This window comes from Thunnus thynnus, chromosome 19 (genome assembly GCF_963924715.1).
Source record: "Thunnus thynnus chromosome 19, fThuThy2.1, whole genome shotgun sequence".
NCBI lineage: Eukaryota > Metazoa > Chordata > Actinopteri > Scombriformes > Scombridae > Thunnus > Thunnus thynnus.
In genome coordinates, this window is record NC_089535.1 from 2,192,385 (window position 1) to 2,210,371 (window position 17,987).

At 39.3% G+C, this 17,987-nt stretch overlaps 1 protein-coding gene across 1 annotated transcript in view; it reads right to left on the reverse strand.

Annotated features, from left to right (window-relative positions):
• xpo7 (exportin 7) overlaps window positions 1-17,987 on the reverse strand; it is a 42,152-nt gene that overhangs the window by 7,677 nt on the left and 16,488 nt on the right. The window contains exons 8-22 of the mRNA XM_067575022.1: window positions 17,356-17,429; window positions 17,118-17,237; window positions 16,870-17,016; window positions 15,134-15,306; window positions 14,633-14,826; window positions 12,561-12,666; window positions 10,433-10,568; window positions 6,312-6,385; window positions 4,995-5,075; window positions 4,214-4,277; window positions 4,013-4,121; window positions 3,150-3,256; window positions 1,862-1,950; window positions 1,657-1,764; window positions 1,348-1,430 (exon numbers count right to left, since the gene is read on the reverse strand). Of these exons, the coding sequence (XP_067431123.1) occupies window positions 1,348-1,430; window positions 1,657-1,764; window positions 1,862-1,950; window positions 3,150-3,256; window positions 4,013-4,121; window positions 4,214-4,277; window positions 4,995-5,075; window positions 6,312-6,385; window positions 10,433-10,568; window positions 12,561-12,666; window positions 14,633-14,826; window positions 15,134-15,306; window positions 16,870-17,016; window positions 17,118-17,237; window positions 17,356-17,429 (1,665 nt within the window). The remainder of the gene's footprint in view (window positions 1-1,347; window positions 1,431-1,656; window positions 1,765-1,861; window positions 1,951-3,149; window positions 3,257-4,012; window positions 4,122-4,213; window positions 4,278-4,994; window positions 5,076-6,311; window positions 6,386-10,432; window positions 10,569-12,560; window positions 12,667-14,632; window positions 14,827-15,133; window positions 15,307-16,869; window positions 17,017-17,117; window positions 17,238-17,355; window positions 17,430-17,987) is intronic.

Sequence of the window (17,987 nt, forward strand, 5' to 3'; positions counted from 1 at the left end):
ACATCTTCAAATAGGACGTTTTTGTCCAAACAACAACAATAATAATAATGATAATAATATAAATATAATAATAACAATAATAATAACAATATAAATATAATAATAACAATAACAATAATATAATAATAATATAAATATAACAGCAACAACAACAATAATAACAATAATAATAAAATATATTCAATTTACAATGAAATAAAGCAGTGAAAAAAGAAAATACTGACATCTGAGAAACTGGAGAAAATGTTTGACATTTCTGCTTCATAACTGATATTTTGTAAGTTGATCAATCAATTAATCAAATTATCATTTTGCTACTTTTTACTGTATTTCTGATTCTGTAATTCTCCTCATAGGCTTCTGTGTAATTCAACAAACAGTAGTTTCATGATATTAACACTACATACATACTACATATCGTGTAATATGTTGTTTTTTTTTACGTATCTTCAGTTTCTGAGGTCAGTTTGTAAAAGTTTTATAATTTAGTGAGATTTTACAACCCGTCAGTCTTCAGAGATTAAAACGTTAAAATAATCAAACTGAAGTTATAAAACTGTCACAGCTGTGATTTGCTGAAGATAGAAACTGATTCATAGGAAGAATCTACGGAGGCCCAAAGTGTTCAAAATTATCTTAACTGAATAAATAAATTAAATATATGAATTAAATAATCACATGAACGAGGAAGTTTTGAAATTAAAAACTGTTGGAATTAACTAGTAAATTTATATTCACAGAACTGACTGAGTGTTTACAATAAAAGACAATAAAGATAAACTGCAGACATGAAGAAATACACTAAAAAACACAAAAAGTATAAAATTAAATAAGATACTAAAATCTCAACTAAAGCAAATAAAAACGACCTGCAGATGATTTTACAATTTGTTTAACAAAGTTTAACGATGTTAAATTAGACCGAAGTATCTGATTTAAATATATCAGTGTTTATGTCAGCTGATTGGAAACGTTTATGTTTACACTGTAAAATGTTCAATACACATCTGGGTCACTTCTTCGTAAAAAAACAAAACAAAACAAACAAAAAAACCTAATAATTTTAGGATATATTTATCAAAAATGTTTTTTTTTGTAAATGGACACTTAAATTACCAGAAATAACTTTCAGCTGATAAATTATCAGATTTTAAAAACTCAATAAAAGATATTGTGTCGACCTCAAAAATGCACTTTCAGTCAGATTAAAATCAGCACATTTATATATATATATATATTTTTTTTTTTTATTGAATTATGTCTTATTTTTGAACCCTCTAGGTCTCCGTACACAACCTGGTTCACAGTATCTGTGAATATTCTGAGGTTTGTAGCTGATCTACGTACCGTATGTCGTGATCATCTTGCTGGTTTCTCTGAACAGCAGGATGCCGTTCGGTGACGACACGTCAAACTGTAGCCGCTGAGATCTACAAGAAGAAAAAAAAAAAGATCAGAGTTAAAGGATCATGAAGGGAAAACCAGCGCAGTGAAAGTTTGACACTCAAAATTTAAACAACAGATGATGAAAAAAAAAAAAAGATAAAAAATGCAGATTTGTTCGTTTTTACACTTCAGTCATTCCTGTGAAACTGAAGTATAAAAATCCCATCAGCCCCTGCACACGCACACACCTGTATGACTGAGATCGTTTACCTGTTGTGAACCAGCTCGGCCATCAGTTTGAGGACAGGAGTGGTGCATGCTGGGTCGTGGTACCAAAGCTCTATGGCCCGCTGCAGGATGGGCATGTATGCTGGATATCTGCAGGTCTGAGTTAAAGACGGTTCTCACAGAGAGCGTGAAGAATAATCAATATAATATCTATAATATAACAGTTTGATGTCAGCTGAGAGGATACATCCAGTCGAACAGCATCATGAAGCTCGTCTTGGCGTTGAAGGCGAACGCGATGCCTCGCAGGTCTCGCACCAAACCCACCAAAGTCCTCTGCAAGAAAACAATTGAAGAAGAATTCATCTTTATGAGCTAAAATTCCTCTAAACAAACAATGTTATCAATAAATCAATCACCCGGGCGTTTTTGCTTGAAAAAATGCTTAAAAAGGATAAAAGACAAAAAGCAGAGATCTGAAAATGCTTCCATGCTTATTTGAAATAAACAAAAGTGTTTATTAAAACGATTAAATATCAGCTCAGTTTTTAATGACTGTCAGTCATCTAAATCTTCCTCCTAAACTTTCCTATCACGACGTTATCCGACGTTTGAGCTTCTGCTCTCAATATAAACAACAGGTGAGTGAATGCTAATGCTAATGCTAATGCTAATGCTAATGCTAACACTAGGTGAGCAGGAGTCTTCTGTTCAAACTGGAGAGTCAGTCTGTTGCATCACTGCAGAGCACAAACAGGTAAATAACACCTGTAACCACGGTAACTGTACACAACAAAGATGCAACAGCTGTAGCCTCAAAATGTACATAAAAATTTAAAATGTGACAACAACAACATTACAGTTTGTTTTTAGGATCCTTTTAACTTATGTAAAACATTTGAGTACCTTGAAAAAGTGCTTTATAAATAAAATGTTTTATTATTATTATTATTATTATTATTATTATTATTATTATTATTATTATTATTATTATTATTAATAATGAGATCAACATTTCACCGACAAAAACTCGACTGAACGGCTTTTTGTTTTTGCTGACAAAATATTAAAAAACAGTAAAATAATTTAGTCAAAAGACAAACTGCATTAAAATCACTAAATAAACACTAGTATACAAAGAGTGTGTGTGTGTGTGTATGAGAGTGTGTGTATGTGTATGTGCGTGTGTGGTTTGTGTGTCTGTGTATGTGTGTGTGTGTGTGTGAGTGTATGAGAGTGTGCGTGTGTGTGTGTGTGTGACAGTGTGTGTGTGTGCGTGACAGTGTGTGTGCGTGTGTGTGACAGTGTGTGTGTGTGTGTGTGTGTGCGTGTGTGTGTGAGTGTATGAGAGTGTGTGCGTGTGTGTGTGTGTGTGTGTGTGTGAGTGTATGAGTGTGTGTGCGTGTGTGCGTGTGTGTGTGTGTGTGTGTGTGTGAGTGTATGAGAGTGTGTGCGTGTGTGTGTGTGACAGTGTGTGTGTGTGTGTGTGCGTGACAGTGTGTGTGACAGTGTGTGTGTGTGTGTGTGTGACTCACCTTGGCCTCCTGCTCATTGAAGGTGTTTGTACTCAACATTTGAGCCACAGCTTCAAACGCCGCCGTCAGAGGCAACATGAACTGTTCAAACTGGTCCTCGTCCTCGCCTGCAAACAAACAAACAAACAAACAAACAAACAGTTTAATGTATTTATTTATATTTTCTAGACAACAACAACAACCAACCAGATCACATGTCAGTGTGCACATTTGAGTTCACACATATCTGTCTGTACACGACTCAACAGGCTTGAATCAGGCGTCATTTCAAGTAGAATGAATGAATGAATGAATGAATGAATGGATGGATGAGTGAGTGAGTGAGTGAGTGAGTGAGTGAGTGAGTGAGTGAGTGAGTGAGTGAGTGAGTGAGTGAGTGAGTGAGTCCTCTCCTTCACTTTGACGTCACTGCTTTGGGTTTCTGATATTAAATTAAAGAGCTTCTCTGGAAATTTGGTCGAATCTAAAAAGTCATAAATCGTCACCAGTCAGTTTCTGAGGCAAAAACGACACGAGAAAAAAAAGCCACGAAGAAGAAACATCGAACCTTATCAGCAAAACATTTTAGTGAATGAATAAAAAATAAAACGGTACTTGAGTTGAAAGTGAGCTGTCAATCAAACTTCTTTCTCAGGACACGCCCACACAGTCCTGAGAAACGGTTTGAGCAGCCAAATCAGCTGTTTTTAAGTTTTCTAATAGTTATAAATGTTTATTTTCATTCAGATTTTTGTGGATGCTTAATGAGAAACTCAACTTTGATATCATATATGAATTTTTATAATTTCAAGCCACGTTTCCAGAGGCTTTAATTTTGACGGACCTGCATCTCGTTTGTGTTCTCAAAGAATAAACAGACTTACCGAGATCGACCATCAGCAGGCGTCCCAGTGCGGTGTAGAAGGTGGTCCGACATCTCATGTCGCTCAGGTTGGACTGGTTGTTCACTCCCAGGAAGGAGAAGTGCTCGCTCTGATGACACACGATGACACTTTCTCATTAAAAACACATGTAAAAACATATCAGTGAGGGTTTCATGTTACAGTAAGAAGCGCTGCACTCACCGTGTGATTATTCAACATGAACTGAACGGCGCTGAGCTTCACCAACTTCCTCACGCTGCTGTACGTGCACGACGTGGAGTCAAGGAGGAAACGGACAGATCCACGTACTTATTAAAGTTTTCATTTCATACGCAGAGTCCCGGCACAGCTTAACAACGTTAATATCAGTCTGCTAAACCTTCATCATCAGGTGTAAATACGACTGTCTGAGCTGTTAAATACACTGATGTGACTCCTGTGGAACATATGAAGAAACAAACTGGAGTGAACGCTATAAAACTGCTGCTTTTCTGGAAAGTTAACGTGTGTCGAGACACCGACGGCGTGTGGGATTTAACCCTTAAGAACCCATGACGACACACGTGTCACTAATCCTTTCAATGTTCTGGAAAGTTCCTTCTACAGCTTTATCCTTGATTTGAACTCTGGTCCATTTGGTCTGTTTTATTTTATATTCCCCATAATGTTCCGACACATACTGCTGTCACTACCAACGAGGTAACTTTTCAGTTTAAGGACTCGTATTCAGCACATTTCCAGCTCTAGATTAATATTCTGAGGCTCTGCTGGAACATCTGTCCATGATTTACAGTTAAATACTGATTATTTATCTCTTTCTGGCTCTTTATGAAGCTCCTCAGTTCAGCAAATACATGAATAAAAATCTGTCATATTTCTCAGTTTGCATGTCTGTAATCTAACACACACACGCACGCACGCACGCACGCACGCACGCACGCACACACACACACACACACACACACACACTGATGAAGGATATCCTAGTGAGAGGTCATTGAGTAGCTGGAGTGTCTTGGAGGTGATTGGTTCACACTGGCCCCAGTACTTCAAGTTTGTGATGCTGAAAGACAGAAAAGAACGATTACAAGAAGAAGAAGAAGAAGAAGAAGAAGAAGAAGAAGAAGAAGAAGAATGATCTACATGAATTATTTCTATACAGTTAAACAGTTTTATCTACTTTTAATAATTAGAAACGTTACAGATTCATCTTTAAGTTTTAACAGCATCACAGTCTTCATCAGCACATGAGGTTTGCTCGGTTGTCATGGAGATACTGTAAACACGACCACCTGTCATCACTTGACACATCATCACATGCTCAGATCACATGATGACACCTGAGCCGTCTCCATGACAACAGCAAACTCCATCCACTGATGAAGAGTGTGAGAAGTGGTTGAAAGCTCCATAATAATCTAGCAGGTAGTGTTTTATCTTCTGTTTTAATGTAAAATAAATGATTATTTCTTGAAAATGTGAGTCTATGGAGGATCTTTAACCCAGAATTAAAAAGGGGAGGGAAATATAAATATATATATATATATATATATATATATATATATATATATATATATATATATATATATATATATATTTATTTATTTTTATTTATTTTGCACAATGATATACATACAACAGAAAATGTAACATTGAAAATGCAAAAGTTACTTATAGTTACATATTTTACATTTCAGGATTTTAAATTCAACTTTACATTTACTTTCATTTCACAACATCAATTTATCATTTCTGAAAATTTCCTTTTTAACATTTGATTAATGAAACCATATTTTATTTTAATTTCATATTTATTTTTATATTTTGATTTTCCCTTTTCACTCTTTTTAAATCCCATCTACACACGTCTATATTTCACCTTTAGAGCTGCGACTAGTGATTATTGTTTATTGATTACCCCGTCGACTGTTTTCTCCTCCATAAAATGTCAGAAAATGGTGAAAAACGTCAATAATTGACGACCTGAAGCCTCGACACAAAGACCTTCAGTTTACTGTCACAGACGACTGAAGAAACCAGAAAATATTCACATTTAAGAAGCTGAAATTAATTAATTGATTATGAAAATAGTTCAGCGATTAATTTAATAATTGGAAATTAATCAATTAACCAACTAATCGCCTTGTGTTTCTTTTCTTGATGCATTTTATGTTTCATGTAAAACATTTTGAATGTTTTAATTCTGAGTTAATGATCAGTTTCCTGCTGACAAACATAAACACACAAAACTTCAAATAGAACTTTAATAAATTAAATAATCTTTATTTCTGATACTCACATTTTCCCTATAAAGACACTGAGTACCATCGTCTCGTCATTCAACCCCAGAACCTCTGATAGTCGTCGATAAAGCTGCAACAAACAAACACACACACACACACACACACACACACACACACACACACACACACACACACACACACACGGCTCTGTCAATGTGAACAGTTAAAAAACACACACATGTTCACAGGAAGTACAACAACACAAACCAGACGTTACACCACCTGTCCATCAGTTTTTCTTCTGTTAAACTTTTTTTCCCACCAGCTTAAAGTTACTATAAGGAACTTTCATTATATGTAGATTTTAGTGTCTCCGTAGCAACTAAATCTGTGGTGTTTTCCCAGAATGAAGACTGCATTTCCCATGAGCACCACCACCTCGTGTCCTAAAGATCTTGGCTTGTGTTTTGGAAGCCAGTGAGCTGTTTACAGGCTGCACAGCGATGACTTAACGTATGTTTATGGAAGATTAATAACTGTAAGCAATCGTTTACTTATGTAGGTCACATAGAGGCATCATGAGACTGTTTCATAACCAGTTAAAAGTTCCTTATAGTAACTTTAACAATAGAATAAAATAGGGATGCACGATATTAACGGCACGTCATCGGCCGAAATGAACATTTTCTGCCGATTATGAGAGGCTGATTTGGTGCCTTCTCCTCCGCCGCCTGACTGTGTTTCCCTCCACCGACTGTTTCATCCTGACGGTCCTGGTGTTTCCTCCGCAGGCTGCACTTCACTCAGCTGCCCGTTAGACCTGCTGCTTCTTCTAGAGGAGGCTAGCTGGCTGTGCTTCCCTTCGGTCATGCTGCAGCTAACGCTCCGCTAGCCTCTCAGCTAACGTTAGCCCCGGCTCTCCATGTGGATCCAACTGGACCACCGAGGCCCCGGTTTGTTATTCAGGTTAAAGCAGCAGGTCTGACGGGCAGCTGAGTGAAGTGCAGCCTGCGGAGGAAACACCGGGACCTTCAGGGTGAAACAGTCCGCGGAGGAGCTGCTATGTTCGGCTGCAGATATAGGAAACACCTCGGCTGACAGGATGTACCACTCTGTTTGGAAAAAACTTCTTCTTTTTGGTTTATAACGGCGGTTGGTAACCAGCGTATTAGGTGCATTACCGCCACCTTCTGGTCCGGAGTGTGGACCAGAGATTAAATCCTACACATTAATCCTGTCTGTCTAATAAACTCAATGAAAACTCTACTGCTGCTCCCACTTGGCAGGTTCATTAAAGTTTTAATGCTGAGCTCCTGAACTCCAGTCTTCCTCAGTTCTTCCTTCATATATTGTCTTTCTTGATCATATTTAGTACAATCTATGCTTGCATGCATAATAGTCTCCTCAGCCAGCTGGAAAATAATATGTGCATCTATCGGTATCGGCCACAATGAGTCGGAAATATCGTGCATCCCTAGAATACAACATGAACTGAGTTTTTGGCACAGATTTGGTTTTTTTTAATGCATCATCAGTTTTCAGCTCTGTCTTGTCGCTGCACGGTGTAAGAAGTGCTTCTCTACACATTCTTTGACAGAGTCAGTAAATTAAATCTACATCAGCTGATGGACAGGATGCAGACGGCCGACACAAAGCCCAGTAATCTACACTAATGCACAACACTCTCAGCTCTGCTTTCTCGCTCCACGCAGACACAAACGAAGCATGAAGAGAGACCGAGATCTGCAGCACCAGATAAAGAACCGGACCGGGGGGGAGGGGGGGGGGCCTCACGTTAGTTTGGAGAACAGAGGGTTAAAGTTGGCAGGAAGTCGGGGGCCAACAGCTCTGCTAATGCTGCTTATTGTGCTGACTGTAGTTGTTGTTTCTGGTCATTCACTTCAATAAAATAACACACTTTCCCACTGCAGGAACTTAACAACCTGCAGGTCCCATAATAATCCCATAATAATCTCAATCTGCTTTGTGTTTCCACTGAGTTTTACAAACCACATCGTTCTGGACACACAGGACAAAAAAAGTTCAGATGCTTTTAAAAATTATTCCATAAATAGATTTGCAAATTAAACAAAAACTCCACAAAACTAAACCTGCAGTGTTTTGAGGTATTTTGCAGGAAGGTTGTTCCAAACATCTCAGATCAAATATTTCTAATTCTGCTGCCGTTGTTCTCGTGTCTTTGCAAAAGAAATGTTAGTAAATCTAAAATATGATGTTTCCTGTTGACACATTAATGCAGAAGATATAAAAACCATCTGAGACGAAACATGTGAAACATCTGAAGTAAAACTTGTGTTCAGGACTGAGTGACGTCATCATGTTCATGTGTTTTTGTAGGCGAGTGAAGCGTGTTCATATATACATATATATATATATATATATATATATAAATAATACTGAGCATGTTAACATGTATGTTAGTGGACTAGTGGCAGCAGGTTTTTGGAGCCTCCTGGTTAAATGTTTGAATATGTAAACATCAATCATTTCTTTTTCTTCAAGAGAAAATAAAATCAATTTAACTTTTAGTGGTGTTGATCTGCTAATTAGTGAAAAAGCTGCTGGGAAATGTAGTTAAACTGGTTTTAAGTTATAAAGCTCAGCTGGGATTTATAAGATGATGTTTTTTCTGATTTGTTATTGATATTATTTTCTATTCTGTACAACAGAAATATTATATTTAATATCATGTTTGATTGATGCCTTTGATGTGATGTGTGTGTGTTAAGTTTGGTTTTGAGAAGTAACATTACTATACTAATAAATCTTTACTTACACGTCAGATATTCTGGATTAGAGTACGTTTAGTGAAACAACAGTCGTGTTTTATTGAAGCTTTGCTGCCTCTGAAAAGGCATCGAGAGTATTTGGAACAACTTGGATTTGATCAGAGACGACGTTTAGTTCCAGGAAGTCAGAACGGTGGAAACGAAAGCAGAAGCTGAGACGATGGATATACGTTACATTACGTTACGTTACGTTACGTTACGTTACGTATGAAACACTGATCCAACTCATTAGCAGCTAGAAAACTGCTGCACATAAAGAACTGAGAGGTTTCTGCTGAGCTGATACTAACGAAGCTACTTCAACACATTTTACAAGTCCTTTTATGAGTAATTTGCGGGTATTTAACAGTTGATTCTCAGGACATTTTAGGAACTGTTAAATCTAAATATAATGTACCAAACTGCTCCACCTTCTCTCAGCGTTTCTGCAGCTTCAACAAGTTAAATCTATTAAAGACATTTTAAACACCTCATAGAACAGTTTAATATCTAGTGATGATAAAGGCTGCAATTATTATCAGTTTCAATGTGAAATAAATGTCAGTTTATTTAAATTTATTTCACATATTTTTGTCCTGGCTGTATATAACAATCATCCCCAATAATAACTAGTGACTCATTAATCATGATGTGGAAAAGCAGCAGAAATACAATGAATGACTGGATGGATCAATTACCAATTAAAAGATAACGGTTTCATTTAATCTCAGAGGTCCAGAACAATAAAACAATAAAACAATAAAACAATACAACTGGGGATTTTCCAGCCAAGACCTTTGTGAATTCTAAACTTAAATCAATGTTTCTTAAGACTTTAATATCTTTCTCTCTGTAAAATGTCCTGAAATTAACTGTTAAACACCTGAAATTACTATAAAATTAAAGGAGGAGGTAAAATAAAGCACATTTCTACCTACACAACAAGACTTATTATTTAAACTGTGTGATGACACTTTTATAAAGGCAGGGGGCGCTAGAACCAAACCAGACACCAGACGGGAACACGTGGAGGGGAAAAAAAACTAAACTACAGATTCTACTTTGCACCACTTATCTGGGACGTTCACATTTTGCAGTTTCTGCCCCAGAACAAAGAGAACACACTCGGTCAGTCAGCATGAACCCAAGTCAAACTGCACAATAGTGTAAAACGACTGCACGTCTCTATAGAAACCGCTGCAGTCAGCACTAGCAGACGCCACGGCGCTCGGGACAAAAGATCTGCTCGACCTGGCCCCCCCGTCAGCGGCGGACGGCGAAGGGGTTACCGAGGGAGGAGGGGGGAGGGGGGAGGGGGGGGGGGGTTAACACATGCTACAGACATCTACTCTCTGATGCCGGTGCGGTTTGTTGAGAGCGGCGTTTACCTTTGAGGATTTCTGCACCTGGTCGCCGATGTAGATCTTTCTGAACTGTTCGAAGAAGCTGAGCATGGCGAGCTCCAGTCTCTCGTTGCCGGCCTGCGCCAGCCGAGAGTCGGTCAGGTTCATCAGCTGGAGCACCCTGAAGGACAAACATGTAGCACATTATTAACCATTAGTTTCCATCGTGAACCGTTCGGTCTGTAAAACATCAGAAAAAAAACACGACGTCTTCAAACATCTTGTTGAGTCTGAAAAACCTCCCGAAGAGATTTAATTTACTCCGAACCATCACGTCTGAAACGCTGGAAACACAAAATGTTTGCTAAAAAAAAGAAAAACGATTATTAAAATAGTTGCTGATTAACTGTTGTTGTGATATCGCCACGGCAACAAATACTTTCCTGCAAACAGGGTTCGCTGGTCAATATGGTGGCAATTTTTATTCTTTTTTTAAGCTCATATATTTAATAATTTTACACACATGAAGGACTGAAGCTGGTAGAAATGGAGCTCCAGTCCAGTTTAATCCCAGTATGCCGGTGTTACTGGGAGACTAAACCCTTTTCATGTCATAGATTTAGAGACGTGCCTCGTTATTTAAACGTGAGTTTAATTTGACACGTTCTTCTCATGTCTGAATAAACACTGGAGTCACTTCTACAAACCAGTAACAGCTGCCAGTGTGACCATCAGACCAGTAACATGTCTGTAAGGTTAAATACGTCTCGTCTGCTTCGTTAAGAGCTGTGTGATAAATGTTTTACGATGTCCTGATATCAGTCACATCCAGATAACGATAAATATCACGATACAGCACATCGTCTGTAAATTCAGTAAATAAATTGTTTATTTTTTATAGTTTAGTGATGTTTGAATCTTTCATGAACGAGCTCCTGGTCGGAGTTTAGAATGACATCGTTTCTGTGTCACGTTCTCTCTCCTCCGTGTTCGCTTGTGTCGCCTTCATGCAAATTTCCCGCCTGCACGCGGAAGAACGCAAAGCATCGTCCGAATGACGAAAAATATTAACGTAAAGAGTTTGATTTATGACACCATGAAATAAAGAATAGATGTTTTTCTATCATTACAACATATATCATCATATCACACAGTCCTTCTCACTTATCATCTATCAAGGTAACTGACTGTACTTGTGTAGAGACTTTCTAGTCTCCCGGATACTCAAAGCACTTTTACACTACGAATCACTTTCACACATTCACACACATTCATACGCTGAATGGGTACAGGAGCTACCATGCAAGGTCCCAACCTGCCCATCAGAGATCTAGTCATTCATACACTGATGGTTCATCCATCAGGAGCAATCCGGGGTTACGTATCTCGCCCGAGGACACATCGACATGCAGACTGGAGGAGCCGGGAATCAAACCGCCGATCTTCCGATCAGTGGACGAGCCGCTCTGCCTCCTGAGCCGCCGCAGATAGAAACGTATCGTTTCTATCAATAACTGCTGAGCGACTGAAGTTCTACATCCATGACGTTAATCAAACTCTTCTCTCAGCAGATAGATCAGCAGTTGTCTGAGTTTTACCAGTTTGGCCTTTAAAACTCCTGGAGTTATTTAGTCTGCACGTCCACTGGTTCTCATCACAGGACAAATATCTGCATATGACTGGACAACAGTGACGTCATAAAAATACTGAAACGATGGATTTTATCACTCCTGTTTATTATTCTTTGTTCTTTGTCTAACTTCTGTTTGGGGGATAATTAAACTCTCACTTTTGGAACTACAGTTCCCATAATGCTTTGGTGAACAACAAGTATGACACTGCCAGGGATTCAGTGAGTTAGTTTTGGGCTAAAACATTTTAAACTGATATTTATTTACATTTATTAGCAGCTCCTGCAGCTCCATGTTACAGGAGGCGTCTTCTTCTCTGATTTCTAAGCGGATGTATGAAGGTGTCATAAGATGATGATCGGAAAGTTTAAGTCATGCTGGATCTAAAAATATGTGTTTAGATTTGACTGAGTCAAACGAGGAGAACGAGTTTCAATGCAAATCGCCGCTCACGCCTCCCATCGACAAACCTCTGGAACAATCAGCTTCTCTTTTCATCACTTCCTGAAAACTTATTTTATTTTAAACCGGTGAATTCTTACCGGCAGACTAACTCTCCGTCCATGGCGTCCTGCTCGTCTGTACTGGCGAACGACACCCGTCCGCCGATCACCGCCCCGATTATATAAACCAGCCATGTCAACCGACCTGCGGGAGGAGAGAGAGAGAGAGACAGAGAGAGAGAGAGAGAGAGAGAGAGAGAGAGAGAGAGAGAGAGAGGAAGCGTCAGTCACACGTTTACAATCCTAAAAATAAATCCAGAGCAGACGGAGATGACTGAGGCCACGCGCTGGTTTGTTCTCAACACTTAAAGTTGGATTTATAAGCAGCGGTTAGTGAATGTTAGTGGTGTTAAAACATGTTAAATGACAGATAACAGAACAGTTTTCTGAGGAAATAATGTAAAACTACAACATGAAACCAAAAAAATATTAATTTTTGGATTTACAGAGCAGATGTGCTGCTGCTGAAGACAAAAACATTTATTAAATATTAAATTTCAGTTTGACTTTAAACCAAAAAATAATCAGATAATTAGAATAAATTAGCAGATACGATAAAACATAAATCTGTACATTATATTCATTACATCACTATAATACTGTTATCTTATTATTGTGCTTTTATATCATAAGCTGTATCATAGTATTTTCTTCATAGTATTGTATTATGTGTATATTATATATCAGGGCTGCAGCTGATTATTATTATTATTATTATTACAGATTAATGTGTTGATTATTTTCTCCATTATTTGATTAGTTGTTTGGTCCATAAAACGTCAGAAAATGCTGAAAAATGTTGATCAGTTTCCCAAAAATCACAATGACGTTAATATGCAAATTATATTAATTATTCACATCTGAACCCACAAATTTAAATTCATACAAGGTGTGTGTGTGTGTGTACGTGTTGAAGGTGTGTGTGTGTGTGTACGTGTTGAAGGTGTGTGTGTGTGTACGTGTTGAAGGTGTGTGTGTGTGTGTACGTGTTGAAGGTGTGTGTGTGTGTGTGTACGTGTTGAAGGTGTGTGTGTGTGTACGTGTTGAAGGTGTGTGTGTGTGTGTGTACGTGTTGAAGGTGTGTGTGTGTGTGTGTACGTGTTGAAGGTGTGTGTGTGTGTGTACGTGTTGAAGGTGTGTGTGTGTGTGTGTACGTGTTGAAGGTGTGTGTGTGTGTCTGTACGTGTTGAAGGTGTGTGTGTGTGTACGTGTTGAAGGTGTGTGTGTGTCTGTACGTGTTGAAGGTGTGTGTGTGTGTGTGTGTCTGTACATGTTGAAGGTGTGTGTGTGTGTGTGTGTTGAACGTGTGTGTGTGTGTCTGTACATGTTGAAGGTGTGTGTGTGTGTGTGTGTCTGTACGTGTTGAAGGTGTGTGTGTGTGTGTGTGTTGAACGTGTGTGTGTGTGTCTGTACATGTTGAAGGTGTGTGTGTGTGTGTGTGTGTGTGTCTGTACGTGTTGAAGGTGTGTGTGTGTGTGTGTGTGTGTCTGTACGTGTTGAAGGTGTGTGTGTGTGTACGTGTTGAAGGTGTGTGTGTGTGTACGTGTTGAAGGTGTGTGTGTGTCTGTACGTGTTGAAGGTGTGTGTGTGTCTGTACGTGTTGAAGGTGTGTGTGTGTCTGTACGTGTTGAAGGTGTGTGTGTGTGTACGTGTTGAAGGTGTGTGTGTGTGTACGTGTTGAAGGTGTGTGTCTGTACGTGTTGAAGGTGTGTGTGTGTGTGTGTCTGTACGTGTTGAAGGTGTGTGTGTGTGTCTGTACGTGTTGAAGGTGTGTGTGTGTGTGTGTGTCTGTACGTGTTGAAGGTGTGTGTGTGTGTGTGTCTGTACGTGTTGAAGGTGTGTGTGTGTCTGTACGTGTTGAAGGTGTGTGTGTGTGTGTGTGTGTCTGTACGTGTTGAAGGTGTGTGTGTGTGTGTGTGTGTGTGTGTGTGTGTGTGTGTGTGTGTGTCTGTACGTGTTGAAGGTGTGTGTGTGTGTGTGTGTGTCTGTACGTGTTGAAGGTGTGTGTGTGTGTGTGTCTGTACGTGTTGAAGGTGTGTGTGTGTGTGTGTGTGTGTGTGTGTGTGTGTGTGTGTGTGTGTGTGTGTGTGTGTGTGTACGTGTGTACTCACCCTCCTGCACAGTGATGTCTGCGGCGCTGGAGTTGGTGGACTGCAGCAGCTCCTGGTAGGTCTGAGCCGCCTGGTCGAACAGCTGGACCAGCAGAGCGCACGTCTTCTCGTACTCGCACCTCCCGATGGTGGACAACTGGTCTAACTGCTGCTGGACCAGTCCGGCGTCATCTAGAGGGTCTTCTAAACCGTCTCTGTGGAGGAAACACGTGGACCAGTGATCTTCCTTCATTATTTAGAGATTATCATTATTACGTTTGCAAAACAGATTTATGGAACAATTTAAAACCTGCACTGTTTACATCCATGTTTACTTGCTACCAGTCTTCTTCTTCTCTGCCTTTATTGATGCATTGCAGCCGTGTAAGAATCACAACATCACAGCAGAAGAATCAAACTAAAAAGCTGCAGTGAATATTTCTAGCTGGCATCACGGTACCGGTTCATACCAGTTGATCCAGTATAACAGTATAAAGAGACGGAGGCTGCGGCGGATGTTACCTGAGGATGACGTGGACCGACTCCAGCCGTGACGTGATGTAGGCTTTAGTGACTTCAGGAGTGTAGGTCTCCAGCAGGTGAGGCTCGGTGGCTTTAACGTAGGGGACAGAAGCTGCCAGACGCTGCCAGAGACTCAGCAGGTAGTGAACACTGTTGGGGGCGAATTCCCAGTGCTGTCACACACACACACACACACACACACACACACACACACACACACACACACACACACACACACACACACACACACACACACACACAGAGGAGGAGGAACAGGTGAGGATCGAATATTGACGACCTTCCAAAACCACCACAGAAACTCTTAAATAACTTCCTGGTTTGTTGATTTCATGTCACATCATCAAAAATTTAATAAGAAAATCTGTAACAATGAGATTATTCTGTTGTGAAACATTCCTCTAATATTTAGACTCATTTAGAAACTAAACATTTCCATCAAACCAGTCGGTCAAAAACAGTCGGAAATCTTCTCCAGTGGTTTCCTGACTTTTATTTGGTGTCAGTCCAAAGATGTTTTTGTGTCGTATAACTGCCATGTTGGCCGGCATGTTGTAGGAAAACACTTTATTTTCTTTGATTGAATGCGACTGGACGACTATTGACGGCTAAATGCTGGCACGCTGCAAAAAAGTTCCAAATAAAATAAAAATTTGAGCACCAAAATTAGGTTATAAAAATGATAAAATAGAGTAAAGAATACTCATTCTAAGTAGCACAACGACAAAGTACCAACTAAGGATCACTGAAGACCACAGAGTCCTGAGCCAGGAAGTCCTGCAGCTCTTCTAACTGGAATTATTTGTCTTATAAATGATCCACAATGAAGTTTATACTATTTTACTGACAGGGCTTCCTGCAGTGTGTTACTGCAACAACTTGAAGACCACCTGCACACATCCCCAGAATTAATCATTGTGTTTTTATCAAATATTCAGGGGGAAAGACCTCATATTTGATTAGACAGCTGTTAACAATCACAACTACACAAGAAAATGTTTGTTTCCATCCTGCTGCTGTTGTGTGAAGATCAGCAGATAAACAGTCGGTGCCGTTAAACCGTCGCAGAAGAAGAAACAACGAGACGACGTCGTTAAAACAGTCGAAGCTCAAACGATGGGAAACATGATGGAAATATGACGTTTCTGTTAGTTTCATGTGTTGATGTGAGGAAGGTTACGGCCTCCTCATCATCGCTCCACACAGATCTGATGTTTTCAGCTCTTCATGATTCATGACGTCATCGTTTATTCTCTCAGTCTGTTTACATTTGAGCTGCTGTTACGGTTCAGACAGCAGGAAACTGTTCGAGATATTTTGACTTTGGTTTGAATTTCTGGTGTTTTTTTCTTTTTTTGTTTTTTTTAAATCAGCTAAATTAAAATGAGCAAAACAGATGGATGGAAATGAACTCAGTGATTGATTATCACATTATACGCTTTCTTTTGCAGTGATTCACTTTGCAACAGCGGGAAACAAAAAAAAAAGGAAAACATGGGAATGTTTGAGGAAAAACTGAATTTTGATCATCAGCAGCTGGACTCGTCATATTTTCATATTTTCATATTTTCATATGTTTTGTTTTGTCTGCGTTGGTTCATCTGTTTAACGTTTTCTCGACATTCCTTTCACAGAAAAGTCTCCATCATGCTTTGCCGCAGCACCGTCAGCCCTCTCTCCGCCGCGCCGCTCAGAAGAACGACAGCGACGTCACCCACCTGCAGACTGGTGACGGTGAAGTTGGCTATGAGGCGGATGACTTCAGGGTAGTTTTCTACTTTGACCAGCTCGCCCAGCTGATAGTTACTCTTCAGCCTCGCCAGCAGACGACAGAACTCGTGGTAGTTATTAGGATCCGGCAAACACTGGAGCACAAAATAAAAACATTTCACAAGTTCAAAAAACAACCAGCTGGTTAAAAACAACCAGAATGTATGTGAGTGAATGAAGGAGGCGTGTTATAAACCTGAGGGTTCGCTAGTATCCTCTTCACTCCGTCCACCAGATGTGAGAGGAACTTTGCTCGCTCTGCGTTGTTGAAGAGAGACCTCCTGACAGAGGCGATCTGAACTAGACATGACAACACCTGCACACACACACGTTAAACACACACCATGTTCAGTGTCACACAGGACGCCACACAGCTTATTATTATTATTATTATTATTGTTATTAGTACTGAAACACGTTTCTACCTCACTTACCAACGGGGAAAGGGACGGAGGGATGGAATGATATAAATTGAAAAAGAGCTGCAGGGTGGAGGAATCAAGAAACGCTGCAGGGGAGAAAAAAACAGAAGAAGTTAATAAAGATTTATTAATAATAATAATAATAAAGTTTTACAGTCACCACACTGTACACACTGAAAGACTTCACGCGGTTCAAGTCAACAATTTTCACAGTTGATTAATTGTTTAAGTTGCCAATTTAAGATTCATAAAATGATTTTAGTGTTAATTGTAAATACATAAATAAATGTTAATATTGCTACTGAAATACTGACAATGAGAACAAATAAATATCATAATAGAGTTTTGTCTGACTTAAAGGGAAACTTCAGTATTTTCCAACCTGGGTGTTATTTTCTTTTTGTGTCTAAATGACTAATGGAGGACACACGTTTTGAAATTGGTCCCGTATCGAGCGAGAGCGCTTCAGCTGGCAGCCGCTAAACGGGTCGCAGCGTAATCCTTCCGGCAATAACACCCTGACAAGTGTGCCACTAAAAAAGTGCTTGTTGTTGCCACTGACAGGCTCAGATTGTTATTAAAAGTGTCTGATGACATCATGGAAAGGACCACACACACACACAAATAAAATGTTTTTCTTTAAC